At 53.0% G+C, this 26,915-nt stretch overlaps 13 protein-coding genes across 13 annotated transcripts; 7 read left to right on the top strand and 6 right to left on the bottom strand.

Annotated features, from left to right (window-relative positions):
- Nucleotides 1-133: 133 nt before the first annotated feature.
- Nucleotides 134-2,047, top strand: Z519_02092 (uncharacterized protein; the record flags this gene model as incomplete). The annotated part of the gene is made up of 2 exons (XM_016759849.1): nt 134-657; nt 706-2,047. 2 exons carry the CDS (start codon nt 134-136, stop codon nt 2,045-2,047), a joined length of 1,866 nt encoding a protein of 621 aa, XP_016623370.1.
- Nucleotides 2,048-3,436: 1,389 nt separating this feature from the next.
- On the top strand, nt 3,437-5,140 carry Z519_02091 (uncharacterized protein; the record flags this gene model as incomplete). Its single annotated transcript, XM_016759848.1, has 4 exons — nt 3,437-3,746; nt 3,803-4,204; nt 4,262-4,804; nt 4,863-5,140. 4 exons carry the CDS (start codon nt 3,437-3,439, stop codon nt 5,138-5,140), a joined length of 1,533 nt encoding a protein of 510 aa, XP_016623369.1.
- Nucleotides 5,141-6,815: 1,675 nt separating this feature from the next.
- Nucleotides 6,816-8,264, top strand: Z519_02090 (uncharacterized protein; the record flags this gene model as incomplete). The annotated part of the gene is made up of 3 exons (XM_016759847.1): nt 6,816-7,025; nt 7,161-7,690; nt 7,739-8,264. The coding sequence occupies 3 exons, from the start codon at nt 6,816-6,818 to the stop codon at nt 8,262-8,264; spliced, it is 1,266 nt and encodes a 421-aa protein (XP_016623368.1).
- A 589-nt stretch (nt 8,265-8,853) lies between these two features.
- On the top strand, nt 8,854-9,682 carry Z519_02089 (uncharacterized protein; the record flags this gene model as incomplete). The annotated part of the gene is made up of 3 exons (XM_016759846.1): nt 8,854-9,009; nt 9,067-9,471; nt 9,524-9,682. 3 exons carry the CDS (start codon nt 8,854-8,856, stop codon nt 9,680-9,682), a joined length of 720 nt encoding a protein of 239 aa, XP_016623367.1.
- Nucleotides 9,683-10,077: 395 nt separating this feature from the next.
- Nucleotides 10,078-10,578, bottom strand: Z519_02088 (uncharacterized protein; the record flags this gene model as incomplete). The annotated part of the gene is made up of 1 exon (XM_016759845.1): nt 10,078-10,578. The coding sequence occupies one exon, from the start codon at nt 10,576-10,578 to the stop codon at nt 10,078-10,080; it is 501 nt and encodes a 166-aa protein (XP_016623366.1).
- Nucleotides 10,579-11,606: 1,028 nt separating this feature from the next.
- On the top strand, nt 11,607-13,451 carry Z519_02087 (uncharacterized protein; the record flags this gene model as incomplete). The annotated part of the gene is made up of 1 exon (XM_016759844.1): nt 11,607-13,451. One exon carries the CDS (start codon nt 11,607-11,609, stop codon nt 13,449-13,451), a length of 1,845 nt encoding a protein of 614 aa, XP_016623365.1.
- A 390-nt stretch (nt 13,452-13,841) lies between these two features.
- Nucleotides 13,842-14,837, bottom strand: Z519_02086 (uncharacterized protein; the record flags this gene model as incomplete). The annotated part of the gene is made up of 1 exon (XM_016759843.1): nt 13,842-14,837. The coding sequence occupies one exon, from the start codon at nt 14,835-14,837 to the stop codon at nt 13,842-13,844; it is 996 nt and encodes a 331-aa protein (XP_016623364.1).
- A 1,453-nt stretch (nt 14,838-16,290) lies between these two features.
- Nucleotides 16,291-17,723, top strand: Z519_02085 (uncharacterized protein; the record flags this gene model as incomplete). Its single annotated transcript, XM_016759842.1, has 2 exons — nt 16,291-16,846; nt 16,900-17,723. The coding sequence occupies 2 exons, from the start codon at nt 16,291-16,293 to the stop codon at nt 17,721-17,723; spliced, it is 1,380 nt and encodes a 459-aa protein (XP_016623363.1).
- A 780-nt stretch (nt 17,724-18,503) lies between these two features.
- Nucleotides 18,504-18,923, bottom strand: Z519_02084 (uncharacterized protein; the record flags this gene model as incomplete). The annotated part of the gene is made up of 1 exon (XM_016759841.1): nt 18,504-18,923. One exon carries the CDS (start codon nt 18,921-18,923, stop codon nt 18,504-18,506), a length of 420 nt encoding a protein of 139 aa, XP_016623362.1.
- A 93-nt stretch (nt 18,924-19,016) lies between these two features.
- On the bottom strand, nt 19,017-19,976 carry Z519_02083 (uncharacterized protein; the record flags this gene model as incomplete). Its single annotated transcript, XM_016759840.1, has 1 exon — nt 19,017-19,976. The coding sequence occupies one exon, from the start codon at nt 19,974-19,976 to the stop codon at nt 19,017-19,019; it is 960 nt and encodes a 319-aa protein (XP_016623361.1).
- Nucleotides 19,977-21,034: 1,058 nt separating this feature from the next.
- Nucleotides 21,035-23,083, bottom strand: Z519_02082 (uncharacterized protein; the record flags this gene model as incomplete). The annotated part of the gene is made up of 8 exons (XM_016759839.1): nt 21,035-21,152; nt 21,203-21,593; nt 21,646-21,952; nt 22,002-22,129; nt 22,177-22,434; nt 22,513-22,597; nt 22,647-22,741; nt 22,798-23,083. 8 exons carry the CDS (start codon nt 23,081-23,083, stop codon nt 21,035-21,037), a joined length of 1,668 nt encoding a protein of 555 aa, XP_016623360.1.
- Nucleotides 23,084-24,194: 1,111 nt separating this feature from the next.
- On the top strand, nt 24,195-25,024 carry Z519_02081 (uncharacterized protein; the record flags this gene model as incomplete). The annotated part of the gene is made up of 3 exons (XM_016759838.1): nt 24,195-24,457; nt 24,546-24,709; nt 24,801-25,024. 3 exons carry the CDS (start codon nt 24,195-24,197, stop codon nt 25,022-25,024), a joined length of 651 nt encoding a protein of 216 aa, XP_016623359.1.
- A 238-nt stretch (nt 25,025-25,262) lies between these two features.
- Nucleotides 25,263-26,456, bottom strand: Z519_02080 (uncharacterized protein; the record flags this gene model as incomplete). Its single annotated transcript, XM_016759837.1, has 1 exon — nt 25,263-26,456. One exon carries the CDS (start codon nt 26,454-26,456, stop codon nt 25,263-25,265), a length of 1,194 nt encoding a protein of 397 aa, XP_016623358.1.
- Between the last annotated feature and the right edge of the window lie 459 nt (nt 26,457-26,915).

Raw genomic sequence — 26,915 nt, 5'->3', positions numbered from 1 at the left:
AGTGAATATCTGTTGAAAACCTCGACGTTACGGGACCCATCATTCTGCCCTGTTTGACACCACAGTCCAGTGCTGGTTAAAAGGCGGGCCAACCTTATGACTGAAAACATCCTCGGCACTGCACCTAGTCCCAATGACTGCACAGCGTGTGCTCATATACGTTTTGCGACGAGATCTCCGACTTTCCGACAATCCCGTCTTCCACGAGATCCACCAGCTTTCCCAACAGGCACAAAGACCTTTCACCCACGTTCTCCCCCTGTATGTCTTTGCTGCCCAACAAGTCGAGGTTTCTGGATTTCTCTCTGAATCTGGCTCAAAGTCGCCTTTCCCTGAAGCGCGTTCGGAGGTGGGAAAGTTCTGGAGATGTGGTCCACACCGAGCCAAATTTCTCGCGGAGTCGATTTGGGATGTCAAATCTCAACTCGAGGGGCTCGGCAATGGCCTCCTTATCCGCGTCGGCCTTCTAGGCACGGTGGTCGAAGACATTTTGAACCAGTTCCAGCAAGCGGAGGACGCAGGATCGGTTTCGGCAGTTTGGATGACGGAGGAAGAAGGCGTGGAGGAGAAGCGAGAGGAACGGGAGGTGCGGAAAGCTGCCGAGAAATTCGGGACAGCTTTCAGACTATGGCTGGACGAGAAATACTTCATCGATGAGTATGCGCGGACAATAAGTTCAGATTTCGCCAGACTAACTTGTCGCAGTCGAGATTTGCCGTTCGACACACCTTCTGATCTTCCAGACGTCTTCACAAATTACCGGAAGTCGGTAGAACCGTTAAGAGATGCACCTCGAAAGACCCTGCCAGCGCCACCGTCGCTGCCGCCGCTGCCATCTTTCATGCCGTTGCAGACCCATCCATTCTCGGTGCCCGACACATATGCGAAATTGGAATCGGTATTAATGAAACCGTTGATGGCCAAACCTCCTCTCTCCAACCCACCGCCTTTCCCGTCCTCTGGAGTCAGTTCTGCTCATCCTTTCCATGGCGGTACCGCCGAAGGACTGCAACGAATCCAGCATCTCATTGAATCGGGGGTCATGACCGGGTACAAAGATACCCGCAATGGCTTGCTAGGAACAGATTTCTCCACCAAACTTTCCGCTTGGCTGGCACTCGGTTGCATCACCGCTCGCCAAATACACTCCCGACTGCTCGACTTTGAGGAAGGCCAGGACCAGCGATACCAAGACACCGAGGGATACGGGAAGGGCGAGAACGCAGGCACCGCTGCTGTGCGTTTTGAGCTTCTGTGGCGAGACTATATGAGACTTTCTACACGAAAATTTGGTCACCGATTGTTCCGGCTCGAAGGGTTTCGGAACGACCACTCGTACGCGTGGAGGACGCCTGGCAGCAAAGGCAGCAGCCCGGAAGTCGCCGAAATGCTAGACCGATTCCTGCGTGGGACAACAGGAATATCCTTTATCGATGCAAGCCAACGGGAACTGTACCACACGGGTTACACGAGCAACAGGGCGCGACAAAACGTGGCAAGCTTCTTGGCTAGGCACCTTGGCATGAACTGGAAGTTAGGAGCCGAGTGGTATGAATGCATGTTGACCGACTACGATGTCAGCTCGAACTGGGGCAACTGGCAGTACGTGGCTGGCGTGGGGAACGATCCCAGAGGCGAAGCCCGAGTATTCAACCCAATTAAACAAGGCTGTGACTACGATCCCCAAGGCGAGTATTGCAAGGCTTGGGTAGAAGAGCTCCGAGGGCTGGAGGAAGCGCAGGAAATCTTCCAGCCGTGGAAAGTAAGCAAAGAAAGGAGGGGCAAGTTGGGGCTTGATGGGCTTGACATGGTGGAGCGTCCGCTCAAGAAGATTGACTTTAGAGTGGGCGGCAAAGGTAGAGGCGGTGGTAGTAGGGGCGGCAGATACGGAGGGAGTAGTCGAGCAAGAGTCAGCGGTGGAGGAGCCAGAGGGCGTGGGCGTGGTGGAGGTGGAGGCGGAGGTGGTGGCAGTTTCGGGGCGAGAGGAGGGTATCGTGGACGAGGGAGTGATCGAGGTCGCGAGCAAGACCGACAGGAAAGGGAATAATCGTGGTCAAGGCTGGTGGCTTCGCAGCCTGGTGCGTTGAGGGCAGAGGGCCGAGAGAGCGAGGGAGATATATCTCGGATCTGTCGTACATGTTTCCTTTCTTTGACTTGGCTGGACAGGTCTGGGTCGTGGGAATAGAGAGATGAGAGGTGTCATTAGGCGCAAGGCTACATTGGGGGATGTGTTCTGGGTTGGTATAAGTTCTTGGCCCTCGAGATGGGAAATGGGCGCTATGCAACTCGCCATGCGTGGGCCTCTCGATGATGGCAGTGGGTCCGCTGGCCGACGGTGGAATGGGACAATCAATTGGGCCGTCGGGGCATTTTGGCAGGTAGCATTAAGCATTTTGTGGTGGAGGAGGATTTGCTGACTGTCGCCGAGAGGAAACAAAGCAACGTCGAGGAGCCGAAGGATGCGAGGGAAGCGTGGCATACATAAATACATCCACAATGCTCTGTTATGTTTGTTCACAACTCGGTCTGACCGCAGCAGGGGGTCCAAGGGAGTCCTAATCGTGGTTGTTTCTCACTCTCACTGCGGCTGGCTCACCTCATTGCACTCCACCAAAGGTCAAGATACTGCCATGTGCAGCAATTGTGCCTCGGCATCGTCAGATGTCTGTCCTTGTATAGCCAGTTTCTTGGAAGCCAATTTCCCGCGGGCCAAGCGTCTTCTGTCTTGGGTCGATCCCCATTCATCGTATTCCCCGTATTTTGCTACTACTCTTTTCTGGGTCTTTCCTCCGTATTCAGGCTCGTGTAGAAATCCCAAAAGGACCAAGCCAGGTCGTCGTACGGGGATGAGGCCATTCCGAGTGAGGTCCAGCAAGAATATCCTGGAGCCTAGAGACCTCACTCAATGAGCGACCACGACGCTCCTCGCTAAAAGCCCCCGTTTTGGCTTTTGCAAGTCTGATCAGCAGGATCAGCTCTTTACAACTGGGCCCCGGCACACGTGTTTTAATGGAGTCAGTCGGTGAACCTTGAGGGTGATCAAGGTGATACATAACCAAGCATCCTCCTCCTCTTCCATCGTCGCCCGTCACCCACGACCGACTGAACTGCCACCAGCCAACAACCAACAATTAGCAGGGGAGCTGAGACACCCTCCCGTGCCCTCACCCTCACCCTCACCTCGCTTGCCACTGCTTGTTTGTGCGCCCTGTGCTGCCCTGCTCGGATCGAGCAGCTGTTCTATTTGGCGGCACTCCCGACACTTCTCAAACCCAATCCTGGCTTTTGCGCTGAGGCCACCCACTGGGAACTTCCTCAACTCCTTCTAGCTGTCCACCACAGCTGAATAAATAGTCCTCGACAGCCATTGTGTCGAAGCCACTTTGATATTTCCCTTTCCACTCTTGCCCGTGCCTCACTCATCCAACACCCAATCATGGCTGTCATGTCCATCCCTCACATTCCCATCCCCGTCCTGCTCGTCGCTCTTGTCGCCATCTATGCCTTCCATCGAATCTACTATGAATTGACCACCGGTGCCCGCCGGCGCCGAATGATCCGGGACAATGGATGCGAGGAGGTTGTGTGGTACCCTCACCAAGGAATCATGGGCAAACTCTACGGCATGGATGTGATTAAGCTGATGGTCAAATCGGGCCGGGAGGGTCGACTGCACGAGGCGACCCGGCTGAGAAATTTTAGCAATGGGCGAAACACCGTCAAAGTCAAGCTGGCCAAAAACACCGGTAAGTCTCTTCTCTCCTTTTGTCTGGGCGAGACGGCGGGCTCATCCGGGGAATAGTCATCTCCACCATCGAACCCGAGATCATCAAGACCATCCTCTCCACCAAGTTCCAGGACTACTCCCTGGGCAAGAGAAGGAGACAGGTCTTCCTCCCCATCTTCGGCCATGGCATCTTCGCCAACGATGGCGCGGCCTGGGAGAGATCTCGTGCCATGGTAAGACCCAACTTCACCCGTCAGCAGGTGGCCGACCTCGAAATGTTTGAAGCGCACGTCTCCCATCTTATTGACTCTGTCCCTCGTGATGGATCGACCGTCGACTTGCAAGATTTGTTTTTTGGCTTGACCATGGATTCTGCGACCGAGTTCTTGTTTGGCAGATCGACCAACACCCTGGCCCCGGGCTTGGAGACCAAGTCATCCAATGAGTTTGTCAAGGCTTTTGTCTATGTTACGGAAGGTGCGTGTGTTGGCCAATCCCTGGTGAAAGTTGGCTAACGCATGATTTCTTTGGCAGCCTGTGGAAAGAATTTCCGGACCGGAGGTCTGATCGACTATATCCCAGATGCAAAGTGGCGCAAGAGCGTCAAGATTATCCACGACTTTGCGGACGGGATCATCCAGGAAGCCATGGAGGAGTTGCGGTCCGGGAAGCGGGACCCTAAAAGTCGCTACGTCTTCCTTCACGCCTTGCTCAACCAGACCCAAGATCCCTACGCCCTTCGTTCGGAATTGCTGAACATCCTGCTCGCGGGTCGCGACACCACGGCGGGCTTATTGTCCAACACCTGGCATGTGCTGTCGAAGCGACCGGACGTTTGGGCCAAGTTGAAGGCCGAGGTGGATGGACTCGGCGGCGAGAAGCCAGACTACACTACGATCAAGGAAATGAAATACCTGAAATGGACGTTGAACGAGTCACTCCGGCTGATGCCGGTCGTACCCGGCAACAGTCGCGAAGCTATCCGCGACACCATCCTGCCCCTTGGTGGAGGCGTGGACGGCAAGGCGCCTGTGCTGGTGAGGAAGGGGCAAGTGGTGGCATATTCGCCTTGGTCAAGTAAGTCTTCTCCCACATGAAACCCCCTGACCTGCAAAGATACTGACAATTGAGCCAGTGCACCGACGTGAGGATTTCTATGGGTCTGATGCGCTAGAATTCAAGCCGGAGCGATGGGAGTCCTTGAGACCAGGCTGGGAATACCTGCCGTTCAACGGAGGGCCTCGCATCTGTGTGGGCCAGCAGTATGCCTTGATGGAAGCATCGTATGCAACCATCAGACTGATCCAGACATTCCCGAGGATCGAGAGCCGAGACGATCGGGAGTGGCGCGAGTGGTTGACGGTGACGCTCGCCAGCGGTGTGGGTACCAAGGTCGCCCTTTTTGAGAAGTAAAGGATGTGAAAACAAAGAGGCACGTTATGACTTGGATGACTATGCATTATTGAGAATGTAACTTTGCCGACCATCGGCTTTTCTCCTCACCTGCGCTGCATGCATTGGGGTTTTGTTGATCGAACATGATGGGCCGGAACAAGGCGCAAGGCAGTTTTCTTCTCTCCACATCGACCGGGCTTTGTATTCCTCAAGGTTCTAAATTCATTCATATATTTTTTTTCCTCCCTCGCTGGGGAGTCTCCTTTTTGATTCGTGGCCCCAAAGCTGCCTTCGACGTACTCGGGTCAACGCAAGAATGCTATTAGTGAGCTTAAGATTGCCACGCGGAGCCGGCAAGGCAGAGCGGCTCGTAGAGAGCCTACGAGTGAGGTGGTGAGCGCAAAAATGAGGGGGGATTGAGTCTGCCTCACCTCGAACAAGCACCACACGACTGTATTGATGATGGGGCAGACAGTTGGTTGACAGGCTCGCTCGCAAATGGCAGGGTGGGTGGTATTCCCGGGTTCTTTGCATCATGATTCCCGTTTCTCCAATGTTCGTACCTTTTGTCGGCGGTGCCCTGGTACGGAGCACGAGTCATCACCTTGTGCCTGTGAGCTGGTGAAGTGGTGAGCGGGTGGTAAGCTGGTGAGCTGGGGCTGCGTCACCTCGTGCGTCATGGCTTCCACTACCCCTATCCAGCTAGCGGCTCTCCCGGGGCCGGGGCAACGACTTTGCGGGGCTTTGGGGCTTTAATTGAGCAGGGCTTTAACTAACCCGACCACCAGTAAATAGCCTCTGGGAGCCTACCTACCTACCTACTAGGTACTAGGGAGGCTACCCAGTACTGGGCGTCTGCTCCGACCGCACATTCCCCCATACCATTTGTCAGGCGGGCATGGCGACTTTTAGCAACGCCTGAAGACCCCCCGTAACCACCGTCACCCATCACGGGCCACTCGCCCGCTGTCCGACTCCCCACCGTCGCCAACGAACTGCAGAATGGTCACCCACCGCTGAGCACAAGGCAGTCCACTACCCCAGTCTGCCCAGTCCATCGCCTTCACTGATTCGAGGTTGCCTGCAAACCCCATTTATGCATTGTGACCCGACGATCTCATGGTCCATCGTCCAACATCAGCTCTAAACCTTTCCGATATGCGGCGTTTAGCCCATTCCATTCCACTGGGCCGTCGCTCATATGGCCCTGGGGCGCAGCTGAGTCCCGACGTGCTCTTCTCCAGCGCTCACTCTCATTGTCGCTGTCGCGTTCGCTGTTGTTGTCGCTATTAGCGTTGCGATCGGGTTGCCGACCTCCTCACCGATCACTCGCAGTCTCCTCTCACATTTCGCCTGTCCCATCTGTCTTTGAGCCTGTCCGCTCCCGACTCGTCTCAGCCAGCCTCTGTTGCTGCTACTGGTCATCGCGAACTGTGCTGCCCTCGATATTCACACCTTGCGACTCGACCAGGCGACATTTACCACGCTCAACGTTCCACGAACTGCCTTTTCGGCCAACCAGTCCAAGACAGCGTCGTACAGCGACCTGATTTTGCGGCGGAAAGGCCTCACCGCTGCTGCGAAGAAATTGCTCTTGCAAATCCAACATTCTCCCTCATACACCTCTTAGCATTACCCTCAATGTCTCATGGCCGAGATATGAGCGACCCCCGTCTTTGACTCGATAGCTCAAATGGCTCCAAAATTGATCTTATCCCGGCGCAATGAGAGCGGATCAGTTGGTACGGGAGAGGGTGATTGGCGGGCGTTCGCTTCAGACGAGGACTTCATTTTGGAAGGATGGTCGGAAGGATTCATGGTCGGCGCGCTCGTCATTATGGCATGCATCACCGTTGCAAATATGAGGAGGGGTGTTCTTTTGCACAAACTGATTTTAGTCGAGGTATGTCGACCATGCTTGTGTGCAGAAAAGAAAAGCAACCAGGGGTATGCAAAGCTGACACATCAACTCCGCCCCAGCAACTTGCAGCACTCTCGCATGGTGAGCATGACCCAATTCCCCTCCCCTCAAGCCAAGTATTTGGTGGCCACCGGGTTAATCTTTCACACAGGAACATTCTGCTTCATGGGATTTACGGGCTACGGCTGGTACTTGTCGTCGACCGCCACCCTCTTGTATATCTCTTGGATCGTCCACAACGTTGTCGCCTGGATGAAAATCAAGCCTTTCTTCATGGATTCCAGAAGCATGTTCAAACCCGAAACCGGCAAGTGGGTGCGGAGAATATACCTGGGGACTTTGGCACTCACGGTGCCTTTCATCTGCTGGCAGATCTCGAACAATTTTCGGTTTTTCAACAACATCAACGACTTTTACGTCAAGGTCCGGCCTTACGAGCCGCTCATGAGGGATCCATGGTGGGTGTTTACGTGCCTGACTCTGTTTTATGTCATCAATTCCGTGTACGGGACGGGTGTCTTTGAATTGATCAAGCGATCTCCTCGGTTTGGCATTCTGCTCTGCGCCATCTGTTTCTCCCTCATCTTCACGGCGGTCGACATTGCGGCAAGTATTCACAATTTCACTGGCAGTACTGACGGGTATGTGTTCTCCCAAGCGCGATTGTGGTCCGGCGCTGACCAAGGGATGGACAGGATCAATCCGTGGTGGAAACTGAGCCTTGTATTCAAGTGTCTCACCGATACGATCATGCTCGACGATTTCAAGACCGAACTGAAGCGTCTTGGCATCAGGCGAATGCGAAAGGAAGAATTAAGGAGGCATAGCTTTGCCCTTGTCGGCGATCCCAACGACTCCAAGGAAGCGGATGATCAAATGGAATTCTCCGACGCTTTGAACACGAATCCCCTCCAGTTCCAGACCATGCAAAATTTGGATGACAGTCCAAGGAGCAGCCCTATGAGACGGTTGCGGCAGGACTCCATCACTCACTTACAAACGAACGAGAGGGAATCTATCGGGAAAGGGGGCAAGAAGATCTCTAAGCTTCCGAGCTTAAAGGACTTTACTATTGCGTCTGGTGGCCGGAAGAAAGTCCGAGACCACGATCTCGAGAAAGAAGGTCATGGAGGAGAACCACCTCATCTGCCCCTTCCAGTCTCGGACCGTCTGGCGGATATGCGAAGAAGTCTGGGCGTGATCGACTATCCCAATCGATGAAGAAGATCGCCGATATTTCCTGCAGATGCTTCACACACGTCTTATGTGCTCAATGAACTTACGATGTCATGGCCTGTACCAACACTGGTATTCCCGGATTGGAAATCTGTGTACATAACTTTAGCAGCAAGGAGTTGTCGAATCGAGTTGCTATTTGTGCTGGTCTCCAAGAATCGCTGTTTCCCTTGTGGAAACTTGATTCAAACCACGCCTTCCCGAACGGGTCAGTCCCTCTCTGCTAGCCGAGCTGGCATCTTGCTCAGCTACTGCCCTTCAATCGGAGCGAACCTTCCGAGGAAACAGACACCTTGGTGCTGCCCGCGGGCTGCATCTTTAAACACTACGACTGTCCGACCCAAGTCCTCTTCGACTCCAGACAGAAGCATTGATTTGTGACATCCAAGTATTCGATATTGTGCATAGTAGAAGCTTCTTAACTGTTTGGCAACTTGTTACCGTCCACTTTACGTTTTAGCACCACAGTCGCCATCTCGCTGTCGTCACATCCCCCCTTGGTTGATACCAGGGCGCTGTTCGCCTCACCAGTCGCACAGTCACTCGAACCCAGTATTTCCGTCCAGCTCTCAAGATGGACGACGCACCGCCGGGGTACTCGCCACCTTCCCGTGGTCGACGTCTGAATGGGAGTTGCGAGGTGGACGGCATTCCGCTGAATAACATGCGTCCCGGTTTGGAGTCCGGACAGGAAGAGGTTTCATCACGCTCGGTATCCCAGATGACTTTGGTAAGAAGAGCAGATGGTTGTTAGCATCATCAAGATTGCTCACTTCTCCATCCGCAGATTAGTCCTTCCCACTTGTGTTCTGTCAGTCAGATTGTTGGAGCCGGCGGCTTAGCGAGGACGGTCCACTCTGATCGCTTCCGGATCGACAGAGACGACCAACGTCGAGCGCAGAGAACTCGGTTGCAGAAAAGAATTCAAGCCACCCTAGAAGAAGGGGCTAAAAAGTTCTTCTTCCTTCTCTACTTCACCTCAAATGCTGCGATGCTGATCCGCATGGCTATCAAGGCGTCCAACGAGCGACGGATGCAGTCTGACGAGGTGCTGGGCTGGACTTTTGTGCAGTTCATGATGCTCTTCGTCTTGCTGGTTCGATATGTCTGGATAAGCATCATCACGACCGATATCGGTCTCCTGGACAGCCTAAGGATTGCAGCTGCAACCGCTGGCACATTGGTTTTGTGTGTGGGTCTCGGAATGATGCCCCTTTTATTCATCTAGTGTATGTTGTATGAAGGGCTGGTATCTTATTGAAATGGCGCACAAGTGGCTGTTGGGTCCTGTTGATCAAGGGCGGCGAAGAAGAATATCTTCAGAGCCGCACGGGTCGCCGCAGCGGAACGACTATGGCAAGGACAACACTCACGCCACGATCCAAAGTTTCAACAAGAGGTAGCTTGGGACGCACTGTGGGCAATTCCAAGACAGCACTCTGGCTTTGTTGGTTTGCCAATCTGAGCATTACTGGAAGACGAAAACAATGGGGGGAGGGATATGGGCCAGACTTTGGTGTAAGTCCCTGTGGGAGTTTGGGATCTTTATGAGCATGCTGTATTTTGATATTGAAAGAGATGAGCAATCTGAAGGACTCTGGCGGGACCGCATTGGTGTCTGTGGCTAGTGTTCATAGACAGGCCTCTTTGGAAATACCTGCAAAGGCCGATGGCTTGCATCCTCTGCCCACCCATGAGACCAGTGGTGGCGTCCTGCACCCCGAGTATGACCCTTACCGTGCCGTCTTTCTGTAGGATATTCGTCTGTGCGGATCGTTCCCTCCCTCAGGTGTCCTGCCTATTTGATCCTGCCGTCCTTGACCATCTCTCTCATGACCCTTATGGTTTCCTCGACTGCCATCTTGGCTATCTTGGTCTCCTTCTGCTTCTTCTCTTCCAGTGCCTTGACATCACCTTCGCACTCGGGATGCAGCCACTCAAACGTGTAGGTCATGTACAGATCCTCGCCTTCTGCCCCCTGCCCCTGGGAGACGATGTTTTGCACCTTGGAGCCATCGGGCTGGTGGAACTCGACCTTCATCGCCTTGTAAGCCACACAGGTCTCGCGCACTCTCCTGTTCCCGTCTCGGAAGACAACCTCGCGCACCGTGACGGGACGGCCCTGGTCATCCTTTGACTCGGAGATGACGTCCGTGGAGAGGAGAGCACCGCCGACAAAGTCCTGTCCGGCGCGGATCTTCAGCTCGAGACCTTGCCAGATTTGCGGGAGAGTGAGTTTGGGGGAGGCCGAGGGAGGGTTGATGGGGGCGGTATAGGCGATGTTGTTGGAAGGAGTCATGACGAGTGACTAGAGTATTTGAGGATCGAGGGCAGAGAGAAGCCCGAAAGGGTCTGTGAAAGCTGAACTTGAGTCACGGGTAGGAGGAGTTGGTAGCTGGTAGTGAGTATTGTGCTGCGGCGTGAGCGTCAATGTTTATGTGCCAGAATTCGCGGGGCACTTTTTCCACCTGCGATGGGTACCTTGACCCCTTGGAACGGCCTCCGCAGCTGCGTGCTTCCGACACCGACGCCGACACCGACATTGTTGTCCTGCGCCGCTCACCACCTGTCACCTGTTCAAACCAGCAGCCCCCTTGCCCATCCCCCCAACTACCCCGTTCAGTCAGCTTTACCAGTGTCTGGAAACACAATCTTCGCCAGGGTCTCGCTCATGTCACACTTTGGCAATGTTTCACCTCCGCATTTTCCAGTCCTGCTCACCTGACAGCGAACAATGGCCCAGGCACGCCTTCACGTGGTGGGCAGGATCACTTCTTAGGTGGTGGACAGTGAGCGAGAACAATATCTTCCCATTTTCACCCAGCTAGGCAGCTAGGCTTTTGCATTCGTCCACCTGCAATGGAGAATGACCACCTCCGTTGCTCTGGAATTGGCAAATCCGGTATTTCAAAGCTGCCTCAGATGAAGCAATGCCTGGGCCGGAGCAGCCACACCTCCCCGGTTACCACCGGGCTAGGCTTGCCAGGGTACCTGTGGCATTGAGGAGCCAATCTGATGGATCCCAGCGACGTTGCTGCCTGGACTCCAATGTCAGCAACCGGAGTCTGTCCAGCATAACGAGTCGAAAAATTTACGCTCAAACCAATCATCGACCAGCATCTTTCATTAGCCAGGAACTCGGGCTGCTTTCAAGAGGCAAGCTCTTCTCTGCATGCATAGTGCATTAGCAAAGGCCATGGCACGTATTCGGTAAGGAACTGCCTCTGGCGGCTCTACATATATCGCCATGCCCCGCTTTTGAAGGTATACAATGGTCTCTTCTCCCGGTTTTCAAGTTAACCGTTCAATCCTGGGGACCTTGGCGAAATGACAACCATCGCATTAATCGAAGACCTCCCCGTGATGGAGAAGCCCAAGAGGACTCGCAAAACGCATCATAAGGTCAGAACTGGATGCATAACGTGCAAAATCCGGCGAAAGAAGTGTGATGAGGAGAAACCCTTCTGTCGACGTTGTACAAGCACTGGTCGCAAATGCGACGGCTATGTCAGTCAATCCCCTGATCAACATTCAACGTCGGAGGAGTCTTCACCTCAGTACATCGAGCCCGACTCGAAACGACAGAAGACGAGCACAGACAAAGTTGCCATCCCTGCCATCAGCGGGTCCAAAATCAAACCTACCAACGACAAACTCTGCCGGTCGCCATCGAACGTCATGTTTGAGTCGGACCATGACTTTTTCTGTTTCGACTTCTTCCGTTCGCGCACCGGGCCCGAATTCGCCGCATACTTCGACAGCTCGATCTGGCGGACATATATCCTGCGAGCATGCCACCAACATCCCACGGTGCTTGCTGCCGCTGCTGCTGTGGGTGCTGTGCATCGAAGGTTCGAGCTGGGGATTTCTCGCGAGGCATTTGAGTATTGTGATATTGCAGACAAATTGTACCACAAGGCGCTTCGAAAGTTGTCGGATGATATGGCTTCCCACCCGAATGCGGCCGAGATCAACATGATCGTGATGAAACTATTCAGCATTTTTGAGACCTTCCAGGGCAATTACGATACCGCGCAAATGCATATGACTGCCGCTCTGAAGGGTCTGCTGAGTCGAAAGATGCACACAACTTACAAAGATACGCAATATCGCGCCGTGGAGATAGGCCACGACAGTCTGCGACGCCTATTCCTGAGACTAGAGCTTGAATCTGTCCGCCTATTTGGAGGGGCGGCCAAAATGCTGAGCGACCCGGAAGAGTCAATGCCTGCCCCCTATCTGAGTCCCTTTTCCCCAACTGAACAGGAGACTGCGTCCTTCCCCGATCCAAATCCCCACATCATCCCTCGCGCATTCGGTTCACTCTCTGAGGCCCGCGACGAGCTCTTCACGGAAGTAAAATGGATCTGGCACTCGTGGACCCTTCTCGAGCAGGGCTTGCTGATAGGTACAGGATTTCAGCGTCACCAGACGCACATCTGCCGTTTATTGCAGTGGAGTATGGCCTTCGCAGAATACAGCAAGAGCGAAAAATGTCGGAGTAACCCGGAGGACCGCCACCCGGCTCAGCTTCTTAAGGCGTATCGCGAAACCGCGTACCTCTTATTGCTTGCTCAAATGGCTTTCCACTCCCCTGACACGGGTGAAGTGATCGTGCCGCTGTGTGACCCGCCCGAAACTTGCGACTGCCACAAGTCCTGCCGCAACTACGCGGAGCGCAAAGAGGCCTTGAACGCCCATTTTGCCCGCTTGTTGGTCCTTAGCGAGAGCATCTTGAACCGTTCATCCTTCTTCGCGTATGATGAACATTCGATGAGCATGGACAGCGGGATCGGACCTCCACTCTATGTAGGGGCCACACATTGTCGATCTACAAAGGTGCGTCATCAGGTGACTTCCCTGCTTAACAAGTCGGAAATCCAATCCCGCGTCTGGGACACTTTGGGGGTATATTCCATCGCCGAAAAGATATCGAGTATCGAAGAACATGCGGTGGTCAAGTGCGGGGCTGTTGCGGATGAATTGGAACCCAAGTGGGTGGATATCACGTTCTTCCTGGACGAGAGAAGGGTCCTGTTGAGGTATTGCCATGCCGACAGGGAGGGAAGGGAGGGCAAGTTGCGAGGAACGGGGTTGTGGACCGGCGAGAATAGATGGCAGGAGAGCGGGAGCGGTGGACTGGTCTGGATACAGGAGTGGGTCGCCTTTTGAAAAAGGCAGAGTTGGAATGTGCGGTAATAGCAGGGAGCGCGGCCAGGGGGTTGGGTCATGGGGGAATGGGCAGGACCTACCCGAGGTCTGCGACTTGAGGCAATCTGAAAATGAGGAATCTGGAAAGGGGCGCTCTGTCCGAGCGGAGGACGAAAATGGATCAAAAATCTAATTGTATCACCAGCAAGGACAATGCATTCAATGATCGCAGTCAGGACGACTTTTTTGATTCGAGAAAAGGAAAACTTAAAGCTGACGCCCACGGTATATCATTGCTTGAACCCTTCTATGCAGGATCTTCTACGCCGAGCTTGGTTTCTGCTCGCTTCCGACTGTAGAGTAAGCTACTCCGGCATGACCTAGAAGAAGCAGCGAAGTGAATGGTCCAGCTCAGCTTCGCTCCCCTCTCCTAAAGCCAAGGATGCCACCGGAAGAACCATCTGTCCTGGGAGTGTTGTCGACTTCCCGCAGCGTCTTCTCGGTATCATCAGCTCTTGCGTGGCCAGCCGTGTTGAGTCGACTCCGTCGGACTGCCCTCTTCCTCCCCGTACAGAAACAGACCCCACAACATGTGCCCAGCTGCACGAGAAACCCGATCAAATCCAGGCCCGTAGCAATCCACATGAAGGCGAACATTGGCTTCCCCAGGTGTGCGTGGATGTTCAAGTCTGCGGCTCCGGAAAACTTGTCGCGGAAAATGACGAACATGATGGTCGCGATCAGAGACGCCACTGCAGTGAACAGCAGCGCAGCCAGGGTCAGCAAGGAGACCGGGAACTGGCGCAGGAAAATACGTCTCGTCTTGTGCTGCCACCGCGGCTTCCGCGAGAACCCCATGGGAGAGACGAAAACGCAGAGGAATGTCAGGCACGTGCCGATGAGGAAGCAGGAGAACATCCACGCGGATGCCAGTCGGACGAGGTCGAGGACAGTGACGACCTCGGCGGGGAGGGTGATGGATGCCCCCGCCAGAAGCTCGTCCAGGATGATTTGGACGGGGTTGAACCAGTACAAGGTCTTGGTCGGGGAGCAATGCGTGACTCCCTCGCCATTGTATCCTTCGCAGAAATCCCACAGGCCGACTTGGTAGAAGTCATGCAGGCCGATGGACTGGGCAATGCTGTTGATGAAGACTGCATTGGGTACCGATGCGGGGATGATGTTTGCCAGTTCGATTTTGAGGAAGTAGGTCGACCGGATTACGGCTTTGTTGTTGATGTTACCTATCTCCACCAGGATGAGGAATATGGTGGCAAGAAGATAGACTGTTACGGTGAATGTGCGGAGGATTGTCGGTTTGGATTTTCTGTAGCCCAAGGGAACTTTGTCAGATGGAGGGTCTTGGGGGACGGGCTTGTCGGATTTGGAGCGTCTGAAGATGGCCATGTTGTTGCTCGAGGATTGGATAGCGGATTTGCAGGCCTCTTCATCAGTCGCTTCGGCTCATCTCTAGTCGCACTGTCTCCCTGTCTCAAGCAGAGGAGAGAACTGGGAGATGATATTGACAAAACATGGGTGCCAAGAGGGCCAGCAAAACAGCCCCAGGGATCTTTGGCCTGGCGCTCACTGTAGGTACCCAGTACGTACACCCGCAGCAGGCCCTTGGTGCAATGTGATTGAGTGTGGCTTGGGATGCAAGAGCGGAGCAGGAGGTCCGGAGGGTGGATCTCGGACTCCACAATGACATCACGACATTGGGTATCAGCCTTGTCCCGTGCTAAATGATACGCTTGGAACCCATTTTGGTTGAACACGGATCAGCGTGTGCTGTCATTCGGACTGGCGCTGTCTCGACCACAGCCATCACTGGGCTTTCCTGGTCGGTCCCCAAGTCGAACAAGCCAGGGAAGGTCGGTCTACGATACTATGCGAAAGAACAAAGTCACTTCTCATGGTATACATTGAAGGTTCGATAAGAGGCTTGTGTCTCTTCAACCGACAAGGACGCTGTTAGTGCGAGTCTTGATAGGCAAGGTCGAGAACTCGGCTCGCCTTGATACGGTCTTGCGCCGAGCACCAGTGAAGGATGGGACCAAGGAGTGGAATTGCGTTAACTGGCTGAAGGATGCACTGGAGCTCTTAGTATGGTGGCCGCCAGCCAGCAGTTTCCCAATCAATAATACCCACTACAGTCTCTGCATACACCAAGTAGTTCAAGTTGCTGAGGTCTCGGTGTTGCCATGAAGTTTGATAACTGCAATAAGTGGCACCATCAGGGATTGAAGCCGTCTGGCAGCGTAGGTGGCTTGGTGGTTGAGCACCACGAGCTTCGGTCTTGGCATTGTTGACACGTTTGCATGGTCTGCCATACACGTATCATTTCCATTTTAGGAAAGACGCAGTGGGTAAGGTCGAAACGAATGGCGGCAGGGCAACAACCTTGTTTTCTCATCACAGGTTGATGTCAAAAAACTTGAGCTTGAAAGAAGCACCGCCAATGAACACAAACCACGTCTTTTGGGACGAGGACATCAAATCAACAGAACATTCAATGAGAGACGAGGAACGCACCTACGATAAGGATGGTGCTGGGTAGGGCTGATGCTGATGGATCCGCCTCGTCATGACACAACCTCACATTGAAGCCCCCGGTGACATTTCTCCGATCCAAGACAACAACGCGCGTCATCAAGGCGCCATTCGATACCCAGTACAACCTGCTCGCTGCTTCCTGCATGGAATAGATCACGTGAAGCCGTATCCATCTCGCCATCCTCGCTGTCTACTTTCTCCCCCGTCGCCACGTTCAATGTCCCTCTCTCTTCATGCTCCTTGAACCGCTACCGTGTCGTGTCAACAGCGATTTGTATCTCCGGTTTCCGCTTGGTTTGTTGGTACCATGCGATTGATATCCTCTCTCGTGCTCGCTGGCCTCCTTCTGAAAGCCTACTCTCAGTCTGATGTTGTCACGTTGAGCGGATCAACCGAGACGACTGAACCGGCGACATCAACCGGCGCAGATTATGCCACCAGTGGAACCACATATGCTGACGAATCCAACACGTTGACTATCACCGCAACCACAGACTATGCTACGGTTACAGACCTTTCGAGTATATTTGCAACCCCAAACAGCACGACAGCGTCCTCGAGCACCGGCCCTAATAATGCCACAACGACATCGTCTGCCACCGAAACTGTATTGGTGGGGACTTCCAAAACAACCACTACCCTGAACGGGACGGCAACCACAAACCAAACGGCTTCAAGCACATCGTCTTCAGCGCAACCCACAAATACCGTTCCATGTAATGGCCATCCTTCATTTTGCAATCGGAAGTTCAGCAACATCACTCACATTGCAGCGCACAACAGCCCATTCGTACGTCCGGGCAATCTCGCCTCCAATCAAATGCTGGACGTCGAGACCCAACTCAACGACGGTATTCGAATGCGTATGTCGGCTGTGCCTGTGGATGACCATTCAGAAGCTAACAGACCATCGCAGTCCAGTTCCAAGCCCATCTCCAAAATGGGACCATGTATCTCTGCCACACGTCCTGTGAACTTCTCAACGCCGGCACTCTACAAGCCTACCTCACGACGGTAACGGAATGGCTTCGCAACCACCCTTACGACGTCATCGCCATCCTCATGGGAAACTACGACGTCGTCGCGCCGCAGAATTTCACTGCACCAGTGGTCAATTCTGGTTTGATCGATTTTGTCTACACTCCTCCAACGTCGCCCATGCCCCTCGACTCTTGGCCCACCTTAGCTGAAATGATCTTTAAAAATGAACGAGCAGTCGTCATGCTCGACTACCAAGCCAATCAGACTGCCATTCCATGGCTGCTCGATGAATTCTCGCAAATGTGGGAAACGCCATTCTCTCCAACCGATAGAAATTTCCCATGCACACCCCAACGACCTCCGAATCAAGCACGAAATACCCGCCAGGATAGAATGTACATGGCAAATCACAACTTGAATCTGGACGTCGAAATTGCGGGTATTAGTATCGATGTGCCCTTTTTTACACTGCTCAATGAAACGAATGCGGTGAATGGGTTCGGCTCGGCCGGGTGGGCGGTGGATAACTGCACAACGATGTGGAACCGGGCGCCGAACTTCTTGCTGGTGGACTATTATAACATTGGAAACTTCAATGGGAGCGTGTTTCAGGTCGCGGCGGACGCAAATGGCGTGAGCTACAATCGGGCCAGTTGTTGCGGGACGGCAGGGACAACGAATGCGGCCGTCACCGCCACGGTGGACGTGCGGCGGTATCTTTTGGTGGCGGGGGCGCTTTGTTCATTTCTGGTATTGTAAAGAGCATGCATGGATGGGCCGGGACTACAATAGTGTCTTATGTGCGCTAGGGATTGGACTGCCCTTAAACATGACCACATCGAATGGTGAGGATCTAGAATCGAAGATAATGACCAGATGAAGGGGCATCTGAGGAACACCACACCAGTGAGCGGTGTGGTTTTTTATTTCTGAGATCAACTGGACGAGGAAATAATAAACTTCGACCAGGCCGTCCTCGTCCTGGACGTGCTGCTTCTCCGAGTGCTGACATCCATTGACCTTCTATTCTCCTCCTCTGTCAGAAAGGCTAGCATGTGATCATTTCCCATCTGCGATACGGTGGGTTGAGGGAGCTTGATGCTCACGTTACGGCACCAGGACATTGAGACCCGATTCTTTCATGTATGCCTTGGAGCCCTCGTCTCCGAATGCCCAGAGACCGCTCATTATTAAGCCCGATATGGCTATCAGCCTTGTCTAGACACGCGTCTGACTGGGCCAGGCTAGAAGGCCTTGGCACGAGGGCAACATCTCACCTACAATCTCGTTGTAACTCCCGCTCGCCAGATAGATTTTCTTTCTTCAATGGTCAAGCAGACTGTTCATAACCCCTAGATAGGTTCAAAACAATCCGCGCTAAAGCTCGCTGATCAACGCACGACACAAACTGACCAACGCGACGGGTTCTCCGCTGTAGATACGGGAAGATCAATGCTGCCCAAAACATCCTTTATCCATACATTGTGTCCGCATGCAGTCCATCTATCCCTCCTTCTTCGTCGTTCATAAGTTACTCCATCAAGGCAGGACCCTGCTTCGCGCTTGACCGGCGTAATACGCCTTCAAAGTGTCCAGGGTCGTGTCCGTGCTGAAGCCATAATTCGCCGTAGTTGCGCTTCCCACCTCGACCATTTCCCCCAACAACACCGACACGTCCGTGACGTTGGCTATATCGGCGATATTCTTCTCTACAGCAGCGCCATGGGCACCCACGGATAGGCCTTGAGTAACTCTTGCGAATTTGTTCTTTGCCGCTTGCACGTATCCCGGATCGCCGGGAATGCCGGGATACCCGTTGGCCGTGATGTTGATTTCTTGGCCCTTGATCTCCAAGGTCATGTATCCGGCCAGATCCTCGGCGTTGCCGGTGATCTGGACATGTTTCATACCCGCAGCAATTGACTGCGCTGTCGTGTTTGACACCAATGCGTCGTTCATGTTGAGCGGGTCTCGCAGGTCGACTGTCAGAGCTGGGGCGATGCCGAATGGGACGCTGTACTGGGCCGATACAAGTGAATTTGGTTGAGGGATCTAATTGCTCGACGCCAGAACCGCCGGACCCCCATAGATGGTGACCTTCTTGATGTCGCCGGCACTCCAACTCTGGTTGGTACGAGATCGATAGTCGTTGATGGCAAACACGAAGCCCTGTGCGCGTGCGTGGACAGGTGCCAATTTGAGGATCATCTGTTCTCCGGTCCAGTTCACGCCTAATCCGGCGGTTAGGAGGATGGGTTGTGGACTCGGCGAGAAGGCATGGAGGAATCCTAGCGGATTCTCAAGGACATTTGCAGGGCCGACGACCCCCGCATGAGCCAGAAAGGCGACCTCAGCACCAAGTTGGCCTGCGCGAGCAGGGTGCAGGCGCTTGGTCATTCCGCCGGTATTGACGAAGGCGAGGAGACCACCCGAGCTGGAAGCAGCGAGGCCCGTTGCCGATGCGATGGTGTCAGCGTCCCATCCCATGAGGCGCCCCACCGCAGCAGCGGTGGCGAGATCTCCATTTAACCCAGAGTTATGAAAGCCTCTCACAGACTCTACTTGTGCAGTGCTGGCTGCGCCGATTCTGGTTGCGAGTTCGTATCCGAGCGCGATTGCCGTGAGAAGCTCTTTGCCAGTCTTATAGTGGGCGGCCGGGACGCAAAGCAAGGCTGGAAACATAGCAGAAGCCGGGTGCGCGTTTTGAATGACATGCTCGAATTCGAAGTCGACTGCAGCCAGGCTCAACAAGAACATCTGACTGGAGAGCGAGGAGACTGTGTCGTCGAGCGTAGTGTGTGCGGCATGCGTGCTCCCGGTTCCGTACGTGATTTCCACCGCCTTAACGGCAGAGCGGTAGACGGGCTGAACTGAGCCGACGAGCATGGCGGAGAAAGTATCAAGGATGAAAATCGGAAGTAATGCCAGGAAGCTCAACGGGATCGCAGAAAAGGTGGCATTGGCCGCGAAACTGGCCAACTTCCTGGTGTAGTTCACACCCGTGGTATTCATTTTGTCGGTATTAATTAAGGTGAGCACAGTGACTGATTTTGGTCTTGAGCAGTGGATTTGGAAGTTGTCTCTCAGCCTTGCTTCAAGCACATCTCTGGCGGGCCCATCAATCTTTATACATGGCCAACAACCCCGTTACTACTGCCCGTGCCCGTGGGAAATGGAAGGTAACTGCGAGCTTTCCGCCTTCGCCCTCGCTTATAGGCCATTCCTATATTGCTGCGAGAACCTGGAAGGGGCTCAGAGTACTCCATATAGCAGAGGAAGTGCCTGTTTGATGACAAAGCTGCAGAGCCCAGAACCGGACTGGCATCTCCGAAATTCCCACTCGCCATGACAAGGCTGCAAGGCCGAAGCACCCAATCAATCCATGTCCAATCTTGGCCAATTTCGGGCCGCGATCCGTACATACAGCCAGCAAAAGCCACCTACCGGGTTGCTTGCAACCACACAATTAAGGGACAGCTGCTTGTTAATTAGGCCCTCCGCTGACAATCATGTGGATCCTTCGCTTTCCTTTCTTTTTCCGGAGGGCAGTGGGCGTCTGGGGGAGCGTAGGCCTGTACTCTGGCTGCTGGAAAGAAGTTTTGGAATAGAGACACCCCTTGCCGTCCCTCCCGTAAATCGAGGTTATCTCCGAGGTGCAACTGTGGGCTCAAATGGGTCTTTTCATTCTAGGCCGAAAGTAGAAGATTGTACTACGCTGGGCTGGAAAAGGTGTGGGTCATTCATTCGGGGGACACCACAACAGGGAGGATCTCGGTCAGTACCAAGCCCGAGAGGCTATCAAGTACAAGAGAATCTGTAATCAGGGGGAGATGCCCAGTCAATTCTTTCTTTTAAAAGAGAAGGCAGCTGGGGGTTGTTCTAGTTCTATCGAGAGAGTTTTAAGTGTTTACATGCAGCGGTCTCTCGAAGAGTAGTGCCTTTGATAGCGCTGGGAATGATTCTATCATCCTCTTTGCTGGCGAAGACCAAAACCCCTTCCATAGATATGTGGAGTGGGAGAGGATCATTCCAAGCCAACTCCAGGCGAGAACCCTCAGTCAAAGACAACTTCAGTCTTTGAACATATCCCAGACTTTCCTCTTCCAGGATCTCGAGTCATACGATGCTGTAGACGCAGGAGCAATCCATTCTCTGCGGTCCGAGAAATCAACCTCGTCAAGCCGGACCCTTGGAGCGATTAGCGTGATATTCCCATCTTGTGACCAGGTCATACGTACCAACGAGTTCTGTAGTAGAACTTGAACCCGAAAAACAGGATGAAAAAGGTCGGAATGGTGATATAGCACGCAATGAACGACCTCCAGTTGAAGGGATGTTTGAAGACCGTGTACCCTTGGATGAAGAGGAGGAAGATATTGAACGCAAAATTGAGGCGGTAGATCCAGATGTTCCCAAAGGCTTTGTACGGAAACGTGTTGACATCAATGTTTTGTCTCTTCGCCGCGGCCCGGATCTGCAAATGGGTGAATATGATGGCGGCCCAGGCAATATAAGCTGCAGTGCCTCCCACGCTTGTCATATATGCAAACACTTGGCCTGCGGAGAGCTTCCGGTTCATTAGGCATAGGAAGCCCCAGAGGTTGGAGGTCAATATAGCAAACCACGGTACTATTGAAGTCAGGTTCTCGTCTCTAGCGGATGCAAGTTCTGTCTTCCATACCTCCACGGGATGTCGTCTTTGCGAAGATCTTCGGTGCTCTTCCGGTCAACGCCAAGGAGTAGACTGTGCGTGACTGCACATACACCACGCCGTTGGCTGCGGAGACAAAAGCCACCGTTATCAAAGCATTGACAAAGTGCCCAGATGTCTTCCAACCCGCGTTGGTAAAGCCAATCGTAAACGGCGACGATGCAACTACCGAGTCTGCGTTCAGAAGTTCTGGCGAATCTGACGGACATATAAGGCCTTGGAAAAAAGGCATGCCTATATATACGACCAATATGCGATAGACGACAGAGTTGATGGCCTGTTCTAACGCGTCAGACTGAACTGCCTGTAGACCTGAAGCAATGTACCTTTGGGATGTCTTTCTTCGGATTTCTCGATTCGCCACCAGCCAAAGAAATAATTTCCGTGCCAACGTAGTAAGCTGCTGCAAGAACGAAGACCTGTCCAAATCCATCGATTCCATGTATAATAGGACCTAAAAATCTTCAGCTCACTAGGCAGAAGAATTTCACACAGACCTACCTGTTGGTTTCGTCCAATATCTGAATCCAATGTATCCACCGCCGAATCCACCCACATCGGCCACGATGGAGAGTATGAAAAGGATGATGAGGGAGAGGAACTTGAACATGCCGAAGAAGTACTCCAGCTCTCCATATACATTCACACCGAGAAGCGTGACAACGGAGAACACTGCCCAGAAGATAAGAGCCCAAGCGTAGGAAGGAATTGTAGAGTCTGGCACCCAGTAGCGGAGAATTAAGATTGCGGAATTCCAGTCTTGCCAGAGTTAGTCGACGAATACCGGGTTTCCCGGGGGGGGGGGGGGGGGGGGGGGGGGGGGGGGGAGCCATATACCTGCAGCGAGGAAGACACTCCACATGAGATAATACAACCATGACATCGCAAAGCTCAGGGCAGGATCAACAAAGCGGCCAGCATGCTGGCACCACATTAGTTTTTGGTTCGAGAATCATGGCGGACACTCGTACTTCGACAAATCCCCCATGGATGGGAAATAACGTGGTCATCTCGCCAACGCTTTGCATCAACACCCAGACCGAAATTCCTAGAGAATATGAGCATGCTGTGCCAGAGAGCGCGTAAATCGAGGAGCTCTTGACATGCCGACAATGATGAAACCAAGCAGCGCCCCCAGAGGGCCAGACAAGTAGATGGCGTAGCCCAGCCCGTAGAATGTCCCTGGTCCGATGATGCTGCCGAGCGCGATAATCACAAAATGTCTTCCTTTAAGACCTCGTCGTAGTCCGTCGTCGAGGACGTCCCCAGAAACATCTCTCCTAGCGGCACGTGTGTCTGGCGAGTCGTCGTTCGCTTCCAAGGCAGTAACGGTCTTCTCAGGTCCCACGACAAATGTAGTTGTGCCATGGTCGATGCTCGAGCTACTAGATGTCCCTTTGAAAGCCATCCTGGAGAATCCTGAGGAATCTATCCTGTAATGACCCTTTTTTGCACCAGAGGGAAACTTTATAGCAGAGACGCACCTAGGTATTGATGCTAGCATATCCACTTTCCAATGTCCCACGTGGGTTTCGGTTCTTCTTGTCTTCAAGGAGCTTAGCAGAGATTTTGTTCAGCGTTCAGGTTGTGATCGCGATTCTGGAGGAATCTTGCACCATCGTACCAAGTTCGATGTTCTCCACAACCATCGGTTCCGAGTGAATGGGTCTTCACTTCGGCCCTTGCAGATATCAGATGCTTTGCAACACCCTACATTCCTCGCTTGTGTAAGTCAAACTGCCTATAAGACGAAGTCGCGCCATTTTCGCTCCTTTTGTGTGCTATCACGCGATTTGCGGCCTTCTAGAATCGTAGAGACTTTGATCCCCACGGTTCATAACGGTTTTCGATCCAGTTCCAGACCAACTGTGTCTTCATTTAGCAGTAGTTGTATCCAGAATGGCCTAAGTTCTCACAATTCACGCATGGTTCCAGTCCTTCGATTACCGTCTCCAGATTATTATTTTCCGACCTCACAACACCCTTGCACGTCGTTGGCTTCGTTCATTGTGGTCACCCTACCCGCATTGCCAGCTTCCGCCTAAAACGAATGCCGCTCACTATGGATGAGCACCAAGGCCACAGAAGAGTTGAAGCAAGGCATCTCTTCGCCTACCCCAAGCTTTGAGCCAAGCTATGGCATTATCTTGACCATATTAACATCATGCATGCCCTTTGACCAACCAAAAGACGGCATAACGTAACAAAAAGCCGCTTTCTCCTCGGTCGTATAAATCCTCAAAGGAAAAGAGGGTCTGAAGGCCCCTTTAGAGAAATTGAATTTGTTCGACTCGACTTGTAAATGGATATTCGTAAGAAGCAGTAATATGGTGGGTTCTTTCACTTAACAAGTTGAAGTGTTCGTGGGTAAGGCTGCTTGAGAAAAAAAAAATCATCACGGAGTTCTCCGAATTGTTTGTATCGGAGCGAGCATAGAATCATCTTCAACGAATTCAATTCTGCTTCTCTGGGTCTCATAGACTTTCCCGAGAAATTCAGTCTCCGTGATACTTCATACCATGGCAACCGAGACCCAAGCACATGTGCCCAACACAATTAGTGCTGGAGAAGACTTGCACAAATTTGCACATGTGATTGCGGCGGCTTTCTCCAACGATGCTCTCAACCGATACCTGTTCTTGGGTCGAGAGTCACAGCCAGACCACCCCAAACTCGAGCATTTCGACCACCGTGTTCAATACTGGCTCACTCATATAAAATCCCGGTTTGAGGGCGGGGGGATACTGATTCAAACCTATGACTGGGCTGGAGTGGCGTTGTGGTAAGAGAGAAGTCTGGAGAGACCCTCCGCCTGGTCCATTCGTTTACGAAGAGTTTGTTCCTTCTTCCTGCTTACGAAAGACGCATAGGCTTCCTCCTGGGGTCGAGAAGCCCGTGAATAGCGCCGGCCCCATTTCTGAAGGGGCTGCTGAGTACAGACAGAAGTTCGACGCGCTCAAGAAGAAGTATCTGGGTGATCGGACTTACTGGTATCTCAATCTAATTGCACGGGCTCCCACCAGGCTGGAAAAAGGTATGGCTCGGTCAACAGGGGATGTTTGTGCTGGCTGGGCACTCCGATTCATCAAAGCATGACTGACTCTTTCCCTTTGATGGCGGTGCAGGCGCTATTCGGAATCTAGTGGATCCTTTCCTCAAAAAGGCCCCAGAACAGGACATCCCTGTCTGGCTAGAAGCGACTAATCAGCATGCAAGGGAAGTTTACAGCCATTTGGGATTTCGGACGGTCGAGGAAGTGAGAATCGGCGAGGGAATTGTCAATGCCGATGGATGGGCACAGCCGAACGGCGAAGGTGTGCTAACGTACGGAATGGTTGCGGGACTATAACGTGATGGAAACAAGTAGTCATGACTCTGATAAATAGCATTGCTGAGAGAGGTTGGGTCGCCTGATGAAGAAGGCAGTTTAGCTAGATAGAGCTGTTCATGGAGAAATCTTCCAAGAGATTCAAGAAGGTCAGGGGATTTCAACATCCTACCTATCCTAAATCGAATGGGGAGGTTGTAGCTTGCACAGTTGCGGGAGAAGATCCAGTCTTAGGGAGCTGATATATGGATGTGCTCCATCACCCGTCAAGAGCTTGGACCACTTGAGCCCAGTCTTCGTCACCGTAGGCCCCGGGCACACTATGTCCGTCGAAAAGACTGGCCATAACCACACGATCCTCTTGCTGGCCCTCCCACGGTTGTCGACCATGTTGAGCAATGATGTTGTCATATACGAGAACATCACCACGTTCCCACTTGTGCAGCACGCGGATCTCATCGGTTATGTTAGCCAAGTGTGCTAGATATTTCTCGGGGATGGGCGTCCCGTCGCCGAAAAGCTGCTGTGCCGAATTCTTCCTCCCTTTGTTGGCGTCGTGCTGGTTGTTCTTGTAATACGCCGCCAGACCGGTGAAGAGCGTGGGGAAATTGGTCCCTGGCTGGGTTCGGATAGCTGGCAGTCGGTGCGTCAACACGATGCTGCCGTCCTCAGTCCACTCCCATGTTGTATGTTGGCCGCGACCATACCGGGAGATTTGAGCCTCGATCTTTGCCCGCCTTGTGGCCTCGTCATCACCATCCAGGATCTTCTTCCCAAACGCCTGCTTCAGCGTTGAACCGCCTTCATACTGCTTTTCAACTTTGTAAGTCACTTTGCTGAGGATTCCTTTCTCAGCAAGTTCAGAGACGAACTCCGGAATTTCCTGCTGCGCTCGGTAAAACAGCTCCAGAGATGACGAGATGGGAGTTTCGCCCCCTTTTTCGGGGACTCGATGGCCATAAAAGAAGATATACTCAGGAGCGTGGGGGACTTGTGGAGACTCGTTGTGGTTGTAAATTAGAACTTCCTTTGGCGCCTCGTTCGCCGGTGCCACGTTTGGGGCCAGAACTGGCCTGTTGACGACGATTCCAATGATCTCGTGCGGCTGGTATCCAAAAGCATGGGCGAACTTGCTAAAATCTTGAGCATTGTGGATGGGAAGGCCGCGGAAAAGCAGTGTTCCGTGGCGGGCGAGTGTCTTGGTTAGTATCCCGCCTTGCGCTTGGAGAGATTTGATGGTGTCGACGACGCTATCCAGGTCAATCTCTGCACTATCGCCAATTGCGGGCTTCAACGCTAATGGGATGACCGTGTCCTTGGGATGAGGCGGCCCAAGAACTCGCTGATTGCTCGACGGCAGATCAAAAGGCTCAAACGCAACTGGCGTTGACGCTGACAAAGGCGCGTCGATTTTGAATGGATGCGCTTCGGATGGTTGCACCGCGGTCGTCATCTTGCCTCTGCTGATTCCAAAGTCGTTAGATACAGAGAGTTGGGAAGGTCTTGTCCGTGGAGTAGTGTGATTGTTGGATGGAAATAGGTCGCTATAAAAGGGAGGCGACTCGATGCCAGTGGACTTCTCCGTTGGGCATTGTAACAACCCGTCGTCGCCGTGGCGTCATCCGTTCTAAGATCACGAATGCGACGGGCGTCTGTGTCATGTCCTCCTGTAAACACTATGCTCCCCTTCCCACTTCCATTAGCAGCGTCTCGGAGCCGATGTGCAATTGTTGTATTCACAAATTTAGCGATGTAGTGGAGCCAGACATTTTCGAAATCAGTCCTCTCGGCTTCCAGCCAAAACTCGCATTTGGCGTTGACAACTGTCGGCAATACAAACAAGCACTGGCTCACTATAGTGTCACCCCTCGCCTTCTTTGCGTGATTGCCCCAAAGAATGGCGAAGGATGTT

Source organism: Cladophialophora bantiana (genome assembly GCF_000835475.1).
Source record: "Cladophialophora bantiana CBS 173.52 unplaced genomic scaffold supercont1.3, whole genome shotgun sequence".
Lineage (NCBI taxonomy): Eukaryota > Fungi > Ascomycota > Eurotiomycetes > Chaetothyriales > Herpotrichiellaceae > Cladophialophora > Cladophialophora bantiana.
This window is presented reverse-complemented; position numbering and strand designations above follow the sequence as displayed.